The following is an 18283-nucleotide window of genomic DNA, read 5'->3' as shown; positions in this document are numbered from 1 at the left end:
CTCCAAGTTGCTTCTTTGTATGTGTTTGTTCTGACTCTACTTTCATGTTAGAATCTTTTCTCAAATATCTGCTGATCCTTAGCCATCTGCTCAAATTTTAAATTGGGAAACTAAAAAGCTGACTGAATGTACATCAGTCTAGTCTACTGTGGCCTTCAAAGTGATCTGACTTGCCCTTTTTACTAGGGACTACTCAGTGGACATATCTTTAGGATACTTCTCTTGGGCTAATCATATTATTCAGAGTATTCAGATTATCTTCCAATCTCACACCTGAAGGGTATAAGCCTGGTTCTGGGAACCAAATCAGAAAAGAGGGCTGTGAGATTTAGGATAAATCTCAGTATTTAGTATATAAACTTTCACTGTTTTCAGTTTGTGTCTATTGTTCTCTGATCTTCAGCTAGAGTTGAGATCAGGTAGTTAACTGATAGGAAAAAGCTGGGTAAGGAATCCAGATGTCTAACTGGTTCTGAAATAGACATTCAACCAATCTTCCTGTTTGGCCATCAATTTTACCCCCTTTCCCTGATGCCAGCAATTTCTTAAACATAGGGGTTCTGCAAAACACTAAAAATTGGGTTGTTCTCATTTTCTTCTACTACTGGTTTAGGACTGAGTTTTCTTGGATATGTTAGGACAATTATCACACATCTTTTTACTTTCCAATTTCCAAAAAATGTTGCTATCACCTGCTCTCCTAGAGTCTTTATGTTTGGGAGCTCGTGTTTTTTAAAAAAATTCCCTTAGCTGTTGTTTTTATGAGTTTGGAGAGGTGGAAGATAGAAATATATGTGTTCGACCCACTATCTTTAACAAGAAGTTAATTTGATCACTTCTTAGTACCTCCACAGTATTTTCAGATAGTTTCAAAATCCATTCAAAGTGCAATTTTAATGTTTTCATATACTTAAGAATATAATTGGAATAAGCGGATATACCTTAGAATATTAAAAAAAAAGGATGGCTTTTCCTGAAAAATGTTAAGGTGTAGGTACATTAAATTTAATTAAATACACAATTAAGAGTAATTAATTGATTTATTGACTATCTACTATGACCAAGCACTATGCTAGCAAGGTGCTGAAGATATAAAGGTAAAAAACATACCTCTGTCCTTACAGAGACCATAAACTGGTTGGGAAGACAGATAAGTAAAGCAGCAGTCATGCTAACAGCATTCCCTAGTGCCATGAGATGCTACCTTGGAGGGCCCTAGTGGCTCTCTACCTTCCCCATTCTCAAAGCTTAGCAATGAACTGGTAAAACTAGTTACTAACTCAATAGACTGAGTCAGCTCATCTGAAGAATACTAAGTCTCTTTAGCTAATCTAAGAGGCATTGATAGAATTCCCCTAGCCAAGTCATTTCTCTGACCAGCAAGGATCCACCTAGTACATATTGACTAGATGTTCTTGCCCTTCTCCCAGCTTCCCTATCAATATTACAAGAGCAGGGTCCTTCTCCTGAGGCATGTCCCACTGTTTATACAGCAAAGTTGAACCCATCAGGTCCCTCCACAAAATGACAGGAAGATGGTATTCTCAGGCACTATTCTGACCTTTCTGCCTATAAGGTTTACTGAGGAAAAGTTACTTTATACCTATATGGCATAATACTAATGTGTGTGTGTCTATGCCTCTTGTATAACACTACCTTTATCACTTATTAAATTCTTATACTATACATTTGGGTCAATTTCTGAACTTGTATTCTGTTCTACTCAGCAGTTTATTCTTATGATACCATATTGTTTTAAATTAAGTATTACTGCTTTCTAGTACAAGCCAAGGCTCAGTAAAAGGAATATTCTCAAAAGAATTTAATCTTAAAATAACTGAAACATATATATATATATGCATATATGTAGTATATTTGTGGGAGATGGTGTAAGTATTGCAATAGCTGCTGTTCCTCTAAAGTAATGGTCTATTTTAGGATGAGCACACTAAAAATCCATGTTCACAAATTATACTGAGAACCCATATGACAATTTTCTCTTAAAATTTAATAACAAGAAAATTTCTCCTGATAAGCTGGTATGCTTTGCTTAGCCAAAGCAAATAAATAATATGTTTATTATATATACACACACCATATAGTTTCCTTTTTATCCTGAAGAAAACTCAAAAGCAAACTGTAATATTGCCATCAAATTAGATTTAAGGAATAAATTCTCTTTCTTCTTTCACTCAACATGAATCAAGGGTCATTGATCTTTTAAATTTAATTGTCATCTTTTTAACTGAACTCAGGTTCAAAATATTTTAGAAGTGTATACAATAGAAATAATTTTTATGGTAAGGAGAAAAAAACTGATTAAAAATGAGATCTAATTCAAGGCTGAAAATTGTCACCGAAAATTGAATTTTAGGAATAAAATTAAAAGTAGTTCAATCATCAAGTTTAACTCTAATTTTAATCTTCTCCTTCTCCATACTCTTAGAATCTATTTACGTTCACCATTCATCTAGGATGGTTCTTTTTTTTCTTTCTTTTAATTTAACATGTATTATAAGCCTGGGACTAAGCTAAGTACTTGATTTCCCTAAATATTTCCACATCGTTTCAAAGAAGATTAAAAATTCCAACTGTACAGTTGTGAAGACTGAATGTGATGTTTAGTAACTTGCCCACTGTCATACAGCTAGCAAATGACAAATCTAGGAGTTTAATCCAAACTCCAAAGTCTATTCTGTTAACTATCATATTACTGAACAGTAAACTAAATCCCTACTATCCTCTTCAGATTCTAAAATTGTACTATCTATCATAAGCTCAGATTCTAAAATTGTACTATCATAAGCTCAGATTCTAAAATTGTACTATCTATCATAAGCTCAGATTCTAAAATTGTACTATCTATCATAAGCTACTCTGATTGTTGCCTACTTCAAGAATCCCATATAACACAGCTCTCACATTCCCCCACCTTACCCGCAGGCCATCCATATCATCAAAGAATAAGGAGCAAGAATTAGTACAAACACAAAAATACCAAAATCAAGAAGAAAAGAAAAGAAAAAGTAAATCCAGGAACACCAAACCAAGTGAGCACCAACTTCTTTGACTCCAAAGGCCATATTCTGTGGAAGTTTTGCATAGCATCCAGCACAAAAGAGATTTCAACAGCAATAATGCTTTTACTTGGCAGTCATTGCATGGCCTATGTGAACTCAGTTGGTAGTACTATGCCTGATCTAAGTCAAAGATGTTCTACACAATAAATAAAACAACACATTTTGCTCTAGTCAAGACTTAATCAAAGAAAGTCAAGGGCTGAAAGAACCACGGTGACAGTTAATCTCACCCAAGGAGCAGTTTCTTTAAAACTAGTTACTAAAGGAAGAATGCCTGGGGAGCCTTCCATTTCTTTTATAAGCAAGCAGTTCCTTTTCTAAGCATCAGTCATATAACCTATATAATTTGGCAAAGCCAAGTTAGAATTTTAAAAGTAAGTAAATCCTTCCCTTTGTTAAAGGGCCCCACATAGAAATCAACCTAGCCAAGAATGTTTACCTTACAAATGTTATTTAGTCCCACAAAGCCTAAGGCAAACTAACCAAAATAACAAATACAGAACTTCCCTCCTGCACAAATCAATTCCCTAACAAGTGAATTACAGAAATCAATTTCAAAAGGAGAACTAAAAAACAGCAGACAATTAACGAAGAACTACTTTAGACATTTTTTATAAAACAGTTCAAGCTAAGGTGATTATTCAAAAATAAGACATACACAGTATTTTGGAAGCACACTGTAAGAATATCAACACAGAAAATGGAATAGGATAAAAGGGAGGGTTTTTCTACTTGCTTTAACTATGGCTCTACTTCCCATGGCAGACTCATAGGTGGGTCCATTAAATGCTTTCATTACAATACCATGTTAAAAAGATATATACAGGAACATGAAACGTTTTTTTTTGTAAAATAAGACCGCTTGACTTAAAATTCGATATGGTAATACACAGTAGAATGGACAATTTTTAAATTCCTCCTCAGATTCTGCTATATGATTGAACTTCTATCCTAGTTTTCATACTTATACATTTTTCTTACTTTTCTGCAGCTTCCCAGGTATTGTATATTGGAAGACAAGTGAAAGACTCAGAAACTTCTAGCTTGACACCTTTTAAACCAGACTGACTATACCATTGTTTCCTAGACCCAAAGGCAAAATTAAAATAAAAATGTACAGTTTAGTAAAAAGTAATTCTATTCAAGACCAAAGTAACAGAGAATATTAGTTTTCTACTGCTGTGTAACATACTACTATAAACTTAGTGACTTGAAACTACACACAATTATTATCTAAGTTTCCATGGGTCAGGAGTTCAACATGTTTTTGCTGGGCCTTCTGCTCAGGGTCTTGACAGGCTGAAATCATGATGTCAGTCAGGTCTGTGGTTTCATCTGGAGCTCACAGTCTTCTAAGTTCACTCATACTGTTGGCAGAATCCAGTTCCTTGTGGTTGTAGAACTCAGGTCCCCATTTTCTTGCTGACTGTCGGCTGGGGATAGCTCTCAGCAACTCAAGGCTGCCTACAGTTCCCTGCCGTGTGGCCCCCTCCAAAGCATGGCATTCTGTTTCTTCAAGACCAATAGTAAAGCATCTGCTGCAGTTTTTAATCTCTCTAACTTTATATCTGACCTCTAGACCCTCTTTTAAAGGTTCTCACCTTACATATTAGGTTCACACGCTCAAGGGAGAGGATTTTACAGGATGCATAGACCAGGGGGCAGGAATCCTGGGGACCATCTTAGAATTCTGCCTCCCACATGTAATCAAAGCAAAAAGCTTCCTACAGATAAAGCTTTATCCAGAGAGAATATAATAGTTGGAATACAGAGAAATGTATAAACTACATATCCTTCAGGTCATCCTCAAACAGTATTTTTGCATCATCCTCAAATAGTATTTTTTGCATCATATCTCTTGATAAAATTGGACAACTAACAGTTTGAGATTATAATCTCAGGTAAAAGTCTGGAGCCAAATTTGCTCATTAAACCCTAATTAGGGTGGAGTCCTTCTGGTAGTTTAACTGGTATATCCCAAAGATAAGCCAATCTACCAACTGCCTCCATCATTTCATTGTACTAAGGACAAAGCCCCACCCATGGGTCAATGCAGCAACTCAGGATAGGGTAAGTGGAAGAAGAAAACGGGAGATGTCCACCAAGAAAAAGCACAATCATTTACATAATTTCCAGAAGCTCCCAGACCAACTATCAATATTAAGTGATATTTTCAAATCTGTTTTCTTGTATGATTCTAAAGGCCACTTAGAATTTTTTTTAAGGAAAAGAACACATTTTTAAGGCCAAAATTGCAGTTGCTGAACTAAAACTGATGATGATGATAAAGTTCTGAATAGTGGCATAGACAATGCTAAAAACTGGATTAGTAAATTAGAAAGCAAACATATGGGGGAGAAATGTCAAAGAGATGAAATTGTGAAGAAAAACAGACAAGAGACACGGAAATATGTATTTTTCTAAGCTCTGTAATAGCAGGTTGTAGCAGACTAGCTAGGTATTCACCAAACGTATTTCCTCTTTCTCCTGGTCACACAGATAGACTATATTTCTAATCCTCGCTTGCAGTGTATGAGCTTCTGCTGATGTAATGTTGGCAGCAGTCATATGTATCACTTACAAGCCTGGTCAATTAAAAAAAAAAAATCTCCAGGCATTATTTACTTTTTTCTCTACTGCTGTAACATTGAAAGCCACATGTTGAAGTGATAGAGCCACAAGTTGGAAGAGTCCTGGATCCCTTCACAGTCACTTAAAGAAGAGCTACCCAACCGGGAACATCCATTTTGGACGTCACATGAGCGAAAAATAAAATTTCTACGGTGAGATTTTAGAGCTTAGCTATTACAACAGGCATCGTTATTTAAAGAAACAGGCACTGGCATTGGAAGAATGGTGTTGCCATAACAAAAAAACCTAAAATAAATGACATCAGTTTAGAGGTCAGGCAGTAGGCCACAAGAATATATATTTAGCAAGTCAAAGGCCTGAAAAGCCCTGTGATATTGTGGCAAAACAACTGGCAAAACTGGAACCTGTAATAAATGAAAAGGCACACCGCATGTCTATTGGGTCTGTAGCTCTATATGTGAATGTAGAGAGAGAGTCATAGTGTATATTGGCATTTGCTTTCTGCTTTTACCAAGGTTTTACACAAAAACGATGAGCACAGAATTTCCTGCTTCGAAAACTGAAATTACAGGGAATAGCACAAGGCCAGAAACTTGGGCCTCAGAGGGTTAGAAAGCTGAACACATATAGATCCCAAATAGTAAAAGAAAAAGATGGTAAATTTTGAGCAATTAAGTCCAAAGAAGACCTTCTTGAACAAAGTGACTTAATCCTGAGGCAAAAATTAGATTCAGGTATGGTTTTCTTACCCGTTATTTCATATAGCCTCCAAGTAGGGCCTAAGTAAGAAAGAGACATGAGGCAAGGGTTATGCTCCCCCAACTCTACTACCTCCCCAAACAGGGAAGAAGAAAAAAAATCATTCCTGAAAATTATATTTAGAAAAGAACAGTGGGTATGGTATCTAAATAGAACCTATTGGAAAGAGACAGATCAGAGGTCTACTAAGTTTTGAGTTAACTGTAATGTCAAAACCCCACAAATCTGGACTAAATAAAACTTTGTTCAGAACCTTAAAACAACCCTTGGGCTCCTAAACTTGTAGAAGCAGAAAGTAAGCACTGAAAGATAGAGATATAAATGTGGTTGTAGATATAAGTGTAAATGCAGATGTATGTGTATATCTACAGAGAGAGAGAAAAAAATCTTCAAATGAAGGTATATTCCCCAGCACACACTTCAGAAATGTACACAGAAAAAAATAGGGAAAGAAAAACTAAGATGCAGCCAAGAGCCCAGGAGAACAATGCGCAAAGGAGTTCTTTCCACAGAATCAACATCTAGACAAGGAAGTTCCCCTACTACTAAGGCAGAAAGATTTCCCAATGATGGCCCAAAAGGATTACATGATTTGCTATGAAGCAGGTAATACTGCACATCTCCTGTTCTTCCCTTTTCTAAATGGAAGTTTTTGTTGTAGCTATTCTGTTCTAGCTTCTCCATGGTATACTGAGGGTGGGAGGGCCACAGGTGCAGATAACCTATCTTAGTTCCTGGTCATCAGCCCACTGAAGAGCCACATCTGGATCTGATGGAGAGTACTGAGCATCCCTGGAAGATATCGTACTTTGAGATGGATGTAGTAACTAGATGGGATATTGGGTTGTATTCCTTAGGGAAGGGACAAGTATGTTCTATGGATGAGAGGAAGAGTGAACAGATATGGAATTCCCTGACGGCGCAGTGGTTAAGAATCCCCCTGCCACTGCAGGGGACACGGGTTTGAGCCCTGGTCCGGGAAGATCCCACATGCAGCGGAGCAACTAAGCCCGTGTGCCACAACTACTGAGCCTACGAGCCACAACTACTGAGCCTGTACACCTAGAGCCCATGCTCTACAACAAGAGAAGCCACCACAACGAGAAGCCCACACACCACAACGAAGAGTAGTCCCCACTTGCCACAACTAGAAAAAGCTCACGCGCAGCAACGAAGACCCAACACAGCCATAAATAAATAAATTTATTTTTTAAAAAAACAGGAGTGAAGAAATATTTGATGACCAAAAGGGTAGAACTGTGCCAGAGACTAGCTACTATGCACCAAAACTGTGTTCTTCTCTTAGACAGAGTGAGATTATATTCCCCAGCATCTCTTACAGGTTGCTATGGCCATGTTATTAAGTTCTGGCCAGTGAAATCAGAAAAGTGATGATGTGTCACATCCATGCCTAGCCCTTAAAAACCCTACCACATGCAATACTCTTTGGTCTTTCCCCTTTTGCAGCAATCTTCAAAACCATATTAAAAATGACAGACCCATATAATGGAAACTTTCCTTAAATCACCATTGCAAAGAAAACCATCACAAATCAGAAACATCATTTTGGGCTTGACATAAGTGAGAAATAAACCAGATCTCTCCCTCTTTTCTAACATCCATGAATTCAAACAAATATTTACTGAACACCTACTACGTACAAAGTATATGGTAGTTTCTCTCCCTCCTACTTTCCTTACTTTTTAGGTACTACAAGATTTTAAAATGTGTAAGATATCTTTATTCAATGATCTTATATATCCCATAGCATAGGATAGTAATACATGCAATAAGAGCTATACTTGAGATGAAAAATGCTATAGGAGGAATAAAGGGTTATCAGTTAATTAAAAAGTCCTGAATTCACGAAAGGTTTCTTCACCGTTTCTTTAAATGACAAAAATACAGCCAACAGTTAACAGTTTACACATTTTGAGTGCCATAGCAGACAAATTCATCTCAGTCTAATCTGAATTCTACTACAGAATCTGACCTTTACAAGCTGTCTGAACTTGAGCAAATCACTTCCCTGGCCTAGGCCTTAATTTCTTCAGATAATTAGGGGAGAGACCAGATATCTCACATTAAATGAAATAACAATATTCTTCATGGAATCCTCTCTTTCACCAAAAAGGAAGTAATTTCTCAAGCAAAGGCCTAGAAAAAGCAACTTTGTACTATACTCTTGTATATTTTGAAAAATTAGTAAAAATTTGTCAACCACAATAAAGACTTGTCTTACAAGATACCTTCATTCCTGTACTCAAAATATACACAGCAAGGCAAAAGTGTATTTTCAATGATTAATTTTGTTTCTTCACCACTAAAAAAAATGACATGATATGATTATTTCCATCAGGGTTTATCATCAACTAGTTTTAAGCTTTCCACTTCGTAAAGTATAACAATAAGGAAATTAAAAGAAGAATTGGGAAAAGAATATGTGTATTCCCTTAGGAAAGGGATTTCCAAAGAGGCAGATTTCTTTTGCAGAATCAAAGACATATCTAAAAGATTACCAAGGTTAGTTGAGACCAAAAATATGACCTACTCTCTCATTCCTCACAGAATTAAGAACTACAAATGACTTATTCAAGAACACAGTTGTTTATAGAACCAAAAAAGACTTTCCATAAACAGCTGGATCTTCTACTTATTGTTATAGGTTACATCATAAGGTATACTGAGAAATTTTAATAAAAGCAGTGTGACTTAAATTTCAAAAGAGCAAGTAATACTGCAAATTATTACTGTTCTTTATTCATAACGACAAAGTACTTCTGGACGTTCCTTGTGGCTTTCATAACTTAGAGATGAAGTTATTGAAAGAAAAAAATCAAAACACTTTCAACACATTGTTAATTTATAAGCTATAAACAAATTCCTTTCTGTGATCATAATTCCCAGCATTTCCCAAAAGGTCTTTTTTCATTGATACCCATTGATATCAGAAATAACAGTTATAGAAATATTCATATATAACATGACATCTTGCTTAATTACATAGTAAATAATCAACCAAAGGTACCTGCAGCACAATTTAGCTCATTAACTAGAAAGAACTTTTAAAAATCTTGGGGGGAAAAAAAAATCTTGGGCTTCAAATCATACCCAAAGTCAAGAAAAGTATTCAAAAAATAGAAAAGCCTCTTCAAAGCACCAATATAAACCATCACAATCAATCAGTATGTACTGAATATTCACAGAGCAAAACAATATACTAGTAAATAATTCACTGCTCTGCTAAGAAAATAAAAGATATTTTAAAATCATGTGTTCCCATAAAGATGAAGGACTTCCCTAAAATGACAAGAAACAATTAAGACATTTAGCAAAAAGAAATCTGTGTTTAACAGAATACTTGCAAAGTCATTGGCCAACCTATCATAAACCCAAGACCTACTTGCTTCATGGCAGTCTCTCCAATTTTGTCTGAATGTTTGCGGATACTCTCCAGAAAGTCTTTGAGATCAGACATAGAAACATCCTTAATTTCTTCTCGAAGCTTGGGGATATTGTCCACCATCACCTTGCAGAATCGATAATGGCTTACTTGAGGCAGATAGGTATGCTCTAGATGTTCCAGAGTTTTCAGTGCAGGATAATGCCTATAAAAGGAATTGCATCACCTTTAGCTCAACTCAGTCTTCTTTAGGGCCACAGATATATTCCTCAGGCAAAATTTCTAGCCTGAATTAGTTTTCACTGTACATTAAGACAAATCCAGGATTAAGTTTCAATAAAAACATGAACGGAAAAATTAATGTAAAATTATTAAAAATCAATATATATATTACAGGACTTAATAAATTATAATCAAAAAAAGATTTTTCCCAAGAATACAGAAAACTTTGAAAATCCACCAATGAAACTCATTACATAAAGAATAAAGGCCATTGCTAGGAAAAAATAAATAAAGGGAAATATAAAATGATCATATCAATGCCACAAAAATCATCCCATAAAATAAAGTACCCAAGGACAGACTTCCAGCTATGGCACACAGAAGAGCTTAGCAAATCTTCTACCCAAAAAGCAAATATAAACTAGACAAAACTGTCCCAAACAACCATTTCAAGATTCCGGAAATTGGAAAGGACTCTGCAGAGGAGAACAACAAATTGAGAAGGGTTTATTCATGAAAACTGCTAAATAGAGAGGGACTTTGTGGTATTCTTGCCTGGGGCTACCTCCATCACCCTCTCCACCTCCCCTCACCCCATCACTGGTTATGGCTTGTCAGGAAAATCAGCAGCTTCTCTTCAGTTAGGGGCTGACATGATTTGGAGCAGAGGGTGAAAATCTTATATGGAGTGGTGTTGTTAGGAAAAGTAGCAAACTCATTTTAAAAAAGGAAGAGAGTGGGGGGAACCTCCAGCTCTAATGGGCTGAAGTTCGTCTAGGTTGGAACAAAGAGCAGACTGGAGGACTAACCAAAAACTTAACAGGGAAGTCCTGGAAATAAGAGACCCATAGAATAACCTGATAGCTCTCTGAATATCCCTAGCTGACTGAGAAGCTGTGCACAAATGCAGGGGACACCTAAAAGGGCTTAAGCACTCCACACATCCTTAGCTGACTAGGAGACTGCAGGCCTGCACATAGGAGAAGGCTTGGCAGAATATAAAAGCTCAGCAGACTTGAAAACTTGCCTGAATTTTGAACGCACTCCCTAACCCACATACAAGTCCACTAACAAAGGGTAGACACCTTTCTCAGCTCAAGTTTCTTTGAGCACCCAGGACCAACCATTAGCTGATGACTAGCCTTTAAAAATGAAAATGAATTATATTCCCAGATAAACAAAGACTAATAGAATTCCTTGCTAGCAGATCTGCCTTACAAGAAATACTAAAGAAAGCCAGAAAGGAAATGATAGCAGATAGTAACTTGAATTCAGAGGAAAAAAAATGAAGAATATAGGAAAGAGTAAATATATGCTAAATATAAAAGACTGAATAAATGTGGGGTTTTTTCTCTTTTCTTCTTTTACTATCAGTAAAAAACAATAGTTTTTAAAGCAATGATTATAACACTGTATTGTTGGGTTTATAAAATATATAGATATAATATAAATGACAATAATAGCACAAAAGAAGAGGGAAGAAATGGAGCTAAGTTGAAGCAAAACTACTTCTATATATTATATCAAAACTACACGAGCAATGACCTAAAGTAGACTGTGACAAATGAAGAAGATTATAATCCACAGAGTAACCTCTAAAAAAAAAAAGACCTCAAAAAATACATTAAAAGGTTTACGGAAGAATTAAAATAGTATACTACAAAATATTTAATACAAAAAAGGAGTAAAAGATAAATAAGAACAAAAAAGACATGAAAAACATAGAAAGTAAAGAGCAAAACCCAACCATATTAATAATTATATTAAATGCAAATGGACTAATAAGCACGCAAATCAAAAGGCAGACACTGGGGCTTCCCTGGTGGCGCAGTGGTTGAGAGTCCACCTGCCGATACAGGGGACACGGGTTTGTGCCCCGGTCCGGGAAGATCCCACATGCCGTGGAGCAGCTGGGCCCGTGAGCCATGGCCGCTGGGCCTGCGCATCCGGAGCCTGTGCTCCGCAACGGAAGAGGCCAAAACAGTGAGAGGCCCGTGTACCGCAAAACAATAAAAAAATTAAAAATACATGTTCAGGGACTTCCCCGGTGGCGTGAAGGTTGAGAGTCTGCCTGCCAATGCAGGGGACACGGGTTCGAGCCCTGGCCTGGGAAGATCCCACATGCCCTAGCAACGAACAGTGGCTTCTGCTCGCCATAGCTAGAGAAAGCCTGCATGCAGCAGAGAAGGCCCAACACAGCCATAAATAAATAAATAAAATTAAAAAAAAAAAAAAATACATGTTCAAAAGGCAGACACTGTCAGACAGGATTTAAAAAGCATGATCCAGGGACTTCCCTGGCGTTCCAGCGGTTAAGGCTCCATGCTTCCACCGCAGGGGGCATGGGTTCAATCCCTGGTTGGGGAACTAAGATCCCGCATGCCGCACAATGCGGCTAAAATAAAATAAAAAATAGGGTTTCCCTGGTGGCGCAGTGGTTGAGAATCTGCCTGCTAATGCAGGGGACACGGGTTCGAACCCTGGTCTGGGAGGATCCCACATGCCGCGGAGCAACTAAGCCCGTGAGCCACAACTACTGAGCCTGCGAGTCTGGAGCCTGTGCTCCGCAACAAGAGAGGCCACGATAGTGAGAGGCCCGCGCACCGCGATGAAGCGTGGCCCCCGCTTGCCAGAACTAGAGAAAGCCCTCGCACAGAAACGAAGACCCAACACAGCAAAAATAAATTAATAAACTCCTATCCCCAACATCTTCAAAAAAATAAATAAAAATTAAAAATAAGTAAATAATATAAAAAGCATGATCCTGGGCTTCCCTGGTGGCGCAGTGGTTGAGAGTCCGCCTGCCGATGCAGGGGACACGGGTTCGTGCCCCAGTCCGGGAAGATCCCACATGCCGCAGAGCATCTAGGCCTGTGAGCCATGGCTGCTGAGCCTGCGCGTCCGGAGCCTGTGCTCCGCAACGGGAGAAGCCACAACAGTGAGAGGCCCGCGTACCGCAAAAAAAAAAAAGCATGATCCAACTATACGTTGCTTACAAGAAACCCACTTTAGAATCACAGATACAAACAGACTGAAGTAAAAGCTAGAATAAGATATACCCCAAAAGTAACCATAAAAGTGCTTGAATGGCTATATTAATATCAGACACATTAGATTTTTTTTGAGGGATTTTTTTTTAAGCAATGAACAAAGAAAAGCCACAAAAGAGCCCCCAAAATGGCAAACACGAAAAAAAAAAAAGTTGAACTGATGTGAAGAAATGAAAATAAAAAATAAAATTTTGTCACTCAAACTGCCAACAATTTCTTAAAAAATAATGGATATTATCATCAGGGGTTTTAATAAATGAGAATTCACAGCCTGCTGATAAACGTATTTATATTAATGATTCACGTTTTCAATGAAAAATTTCACCAAACAAGTATTCTAAGCAGTTGCATTCTCCCCCACAAAAAAATTACATGTACAAAAATATGTATAAGCCTCTTGAACTGTAGTTATTTATATTAACAAATAAAAAACTAATCTAGAAGTCTATTAACAAGGAATTGGTTAAACGCATTATGATATATCCATGTAGTATATATGTATATTCAAAGAATAATAAAACAGCGAAGTGTTTACAATATTGTTGAGTGAAAATTATTTCAAAAAAATTGAACTTACAAGTATGATAATGTTTTTCAAAATTACAATTATACATGTGTAAATTATGTATACATATGTATGTACGAGCTACACAGTACTAAATATAAACACACACACAAATATAAGTACATAGAAAATGACTAAGAAAATATATACAAAAATGTTAACCATGATTTTTCTTTCCTTTGGATAGGAACATTATGGGTAATAGTTTTCGTCTTCACGTTTTTAATTTCTACATTTCCCATATTTAGTATAGGAAAAACTCAGTTTTGATCCTGTAAGTAAAAGACTTATAGTTCTATTTCAGGTTTTAAGAATGAATTCCATGGGAGATACTTAAACTCTTCTTACTCCAATGCACGTAATACCACAAACACTAAAGATTAGAGGTTGGATTTACTTGTTTTCTTTGCTTATGTTTTTCCCTTCTGTGTTCCAAAAATCAAAATCTTAGTCCAAATAAATGAAGGGAAGAAAGAATTATTTCCCCTAAATTAAGAAATAAAATTACAAATATAGTTTAATCTGAAATGGTTGCTTTTATTAAAATTTTACAGACTCACAAACAATACAATTCACATGGTTTAGTATAAACAGAATGGTGTTTATACTACAATTAGGTACGAAGAGCTATGTGCAATAAAATGCATTTCCTCTAGAGAGAAACTTTAGAATGGATATAAACCTAGAAATTAAGCCAAAAAGATAAACACACTTTAGGGTTTAGTTATATTTTGGAACATTGTTTATAGAATGAGAAAAATCTAACAATGTTGCCTGCAGACACAAGGCACATTCACTGATGAGACACATGGCTGCACAGTGAAAACATCTGGTCTGTCAAATAACTCCACATTTTTCAAGGCTAATTAGTACAAAACCCAGTGATTTCTGGCAATAAAGAATGTTACTTTATTTCCCCATTGTCCTTTCCCTAACACACTCATACTCCAACTGTAACAGATCAATAAGATTCATTCAAATTTCTAGTGTACTTCAATATCAGTGACAGGTTAAAGAATGACAGCCAATTAAACACCTCTATAGCAGACACCAAAAGAAAAGAATTCTATTTCCAAGGGCCATGGAAATCTAAAACAAGATTTTGACATTACTTTTGACAACCTCTAAACATTAAAACTGAATCAAAAGCCAAATGTGCTAGCTCTCCCCCTCCCCCCACCGCATGCAGGCTCCCTAATAGAGATGTGAGCAGAAAGAAAGTAAATGAAATAAAAGCAAGAAATTTTTTAAAATAAGGCAGGAAAAGATGTCTAAATAATCCTAAAAATTGGATAACTTAAGGTCAGAATAACTTAGACATGGTTGAATGCTATCCTGAGAAGAGGAATGTTGATTCTAGGCAAATTAAATTTTGGAACTTTTTTGTCATGGTATGGAACTCGTTCACAATGATGGTTTTTAAAATTCTAATAAGTAATCTTTCAAAGTGGATTACAACTACCCATGAGAAATTTCTTAAAATTCAGAGTATGATAAGAATATAAAACAAAATCTTTCTGCACAGAAAATATTAGTGTCTTTCCTAATTAAAGAGCATCATTAAGAAATATTTAATCCCTTCTATGTGCTAGAGCTAGAAAGATGGTCAGATATCTTTCCTCAGGGAACATAAAACCTAGTAGTATAATGAGTATTTATAGCTTAAAAAAAAAATAACTAGGCTTCCAGCCATTAAGGAATAACAAAGAACAGACATGAACTCTCACTCTTAAGAAGTAAAATACTGGCTAAAATACATAAAACAACTGCTTTCACATAGTGAACATCAAGTAACACAGAACTGTGATCTCTGAAAAAAGAGAAACAAACAAGGTGAATTTAATAGTTATCTGGGGGGCTTCCCTGGTGGCACAGTGGTTAAGAATCCGCCTGCCAAAGCAGGGGACATGGGTTCGAGCCCTGGTCCAGGAAGATCCCACATGTCTCTGAGCAACAAAGCCCGTGCTCCACAACTACTGAGTCGGCACTCTAGAGCCCGTGAGCCACAACTACTGAGCCCATGTGCCACAAATACTGAAGCCCATGCGTCTAGAGCCCGTGCTCCGCAACAACAGAAGCCACTGCAATGAGAAGCCCGTACACCGCAACGTTGAGTAGCCCCCGCTCGCCACAACTAGAAAAAGCCCAGGCGCAGTAACAAAGACCCAACACAGCCAAAAAATAAATAAGTAAAATAAAAAATAGTTATCTGGGTTATCTGACTGAATGTGATTTCTAGATCATGGACACAGTCAGAGAAAACCCAAACAGAGCCCAACAACTTAGCAGAGTTAGCATCAGAGACAGGAGTTCAGGAAAGCTTGTGCACCTTAAGGTTGTGCAGCAGAATTCCAAAAAAAAAAAAAAAAAAAAGGAAGCAATGCAGAAAAAAGATGCAGAAATTTACATAAGGGTTCCCTTGAGTCTTTGCTAAGTACTAGGCCAGGCATAGGAAAAGTGAAATTCTGCATGAACAGGCATGAAGAAGGGAGGGAAGGAAGAGAAGGAAGAGAAGGGAGGGAGAGAAGGCAAGGAAGGAGAGACAGACAGACAGCAGCAAGATGTAAGAAAAACACTTCAAGGAACTCAGACAAGACAGAGAAACATCTGAACTCTGAACAGCCAAAGTGAAGAGTCCCTGGGGGTTTCTGAGTTTTTCAAAGTAGATGAATACTACCCACAGCAACCCCTGGAATGAAGGAGGGCCTACCAAAGCTTAAAAATGGGGTCTGATGGGATTGGGATCAAGTGGATCTGAAAACAACTAAACTATTTGCCAAAACAAAGACCAACACCCTCTAAGAAAAAAAAGCTCCCCAAAATCCAGACACTCAACAACATAATATAATGACAATTATCCAATCAAAACTTATAAGACATGATAAGAACCAAAAAAATGACATGTAACTAGGAAAAACAAAATAATCTTCAGAGAAATCCAAAATACCAGAAGTGACAGAACTAGCAAAGAAGTACATAAAAACAGAAATTAGAGCTCTGTTACAGGTATTTTTTAAAGATGCAAAACTAACAAAAGAAATTAAACATAAAAAACTAAATGGAACTCCTAACGATGAAAAATATATCATCTGAAATGAAAATTTCACTGGATAAGATTAAAAGATTAGACAATGAAAAAGAAAGAACACAGCAATAAAATCTATCCCATATAAAGCACAAAGAAAAAAGACTGGAGAAAAAGAAGATCCTCAAGTCACCTGTGGGATTATGTGAAGTTGTCCAACATAGATATAACTGAAGTCTCAGAATGAGGATGGAAAAAGGACAAAAAAAAGGTTTGGAAAAATAATATCTGAACATCTTCCAGATTTTATGAAAATTTCAAAAAAAAACCAAGCAACTAAACAAACCACAAGCAGTATAAATATACACACACATTCATGCATACAAACATATTTACACCAAAGCATATCAAAATCAAATTGCTGAGAACAAATTATACAGACAAAAGTTTTTAAACAGCTGGAGAAAAGACACATTAAGTAGAGTGACAAAAAAGTTAAGGCTGTTCATATACTTCTCCCTCAGAAACTACATAAGCCAGAAGACAAAAAAATGATATCTTAAGAACTAATGAATCTATAAACCTAGAATTATATGCCCACCAAAAATATATTTCAAAATGAAGGTGAACAACGAGATAGCATTTCACACCCACCAAGATGGCCATAATCAAAAGACAGACAGTAATAAGTATTGGCTAGGATGTACAGAAAATCGAATCCTCATATGCTGCTGGGGGAAGGTAAAATGGCACAGCTGCTTTGGAAAACAGGCTGGCAGTTCCTCAAATGGATAAACAGAGTTACCATGATCCAGCAAAATTTCATTCCTAGGTGTATATAGCCAAGAGAAATGAAAACATATGTCCATACAACAACCTGTAAACAAAAATGCATAGCAGCATTATTTGTAAAAACCCAAAATTGTAAACAACCCAAATGCTCATCAACTAATGAATGGATAAATAAAATGTGGTAAATCCATACAGTGGAATATTCAGCAATTAAAGAGATGGGACTTCCCTGGTGGTGCAGCGGTTAAGAATCCGCCTGCCAGGGCAGGGAACATGGGTTTTAGCCCTGGTCTGGGAAGATCCCACATGCCACAGAGCAACTAAGCCCGTGCGCCACAACTACTCTGTACTCTAGAGCCCACAAGCCACAACTACTGAGCCCACGTGCCACAACTATTGAAGCCCACGTGCCTAGAGCCCGTGCTCCGCAACCAGAGAAGCCATCGCAATGAGAAGCCCGCACACCACAACGAAGAGTAGGCCCCGCTCACCGCAACTAGAGAAAGCCCGTGTGCAGCAATGCAGACCCAACGCAGCCCAAAATTAATTAATTAATTAATTTAAAAAAGAAATGAAGTACTGATATATGGTACAACATGGATTAACCTTGGAAACATCATGTTAAATGAAAGAAGCCAATCACAAAGAACGATATATTATATGATTCCATTTATATGAAATGTCCAGAATAGGCAAATCTGAAGAAACAGAAAATAAATCAGTAGTTCCCAGAAGCTGGCAAGGGGGGCAGGGGACAGGAGAAAATTGTGTGCTGATGGCCAGGGGGCTCAGAGT

General features: G+C 36.9%; 1 protein-coding gene across 15 annotated transcripts in view; it reads right to left on the bottom strand.

Annotated features, from left to right (window-relative positions):
* The window catches only part of EXOC6B (exocyst complex component 6B), a 721405-nt gene that overhangs the window by 607087 nt on the left and 96035 nt on the right, over window positions 1–18283 (bottom strand). For 14 of the 15 annotated variants that reach the window (XR_007470913.1, XR_007470912.1, XM_033400476.2 and 11 more), the window contains one exon: window positions 9835–10039. Coding sequence is in view for 13 of the 15 variants with exons in the window: in XM_033400476.2 (XP_033256367.1) it covers window positions 9835–10039 (205 nt within the window). In the remaining 2 variants the exon portion in view is untranslated. The remainder of the gene's footprint in view (window positions 1–9834; window positions 10040–18283) is intronic. The other variant, XM_049696142.1, reaches the window with a different exon arrangement.

Source organism: Orcinus orca, chromosome 13 (assembly GCF_937001465.1).
Source record: "Orcinus orca chromosome 13, mOrcOrc1.1, whole genome shotgun sequence".
Lineage (NCBI taxonomy): Eukaryota > Metazoa > Chordata > Mammalia > Artiodactyla > Delphinidae > Orcinus > Orcinus orca.
This window is presented reverse-complemented; position numbering and strand designations above follow the sequence as displayed.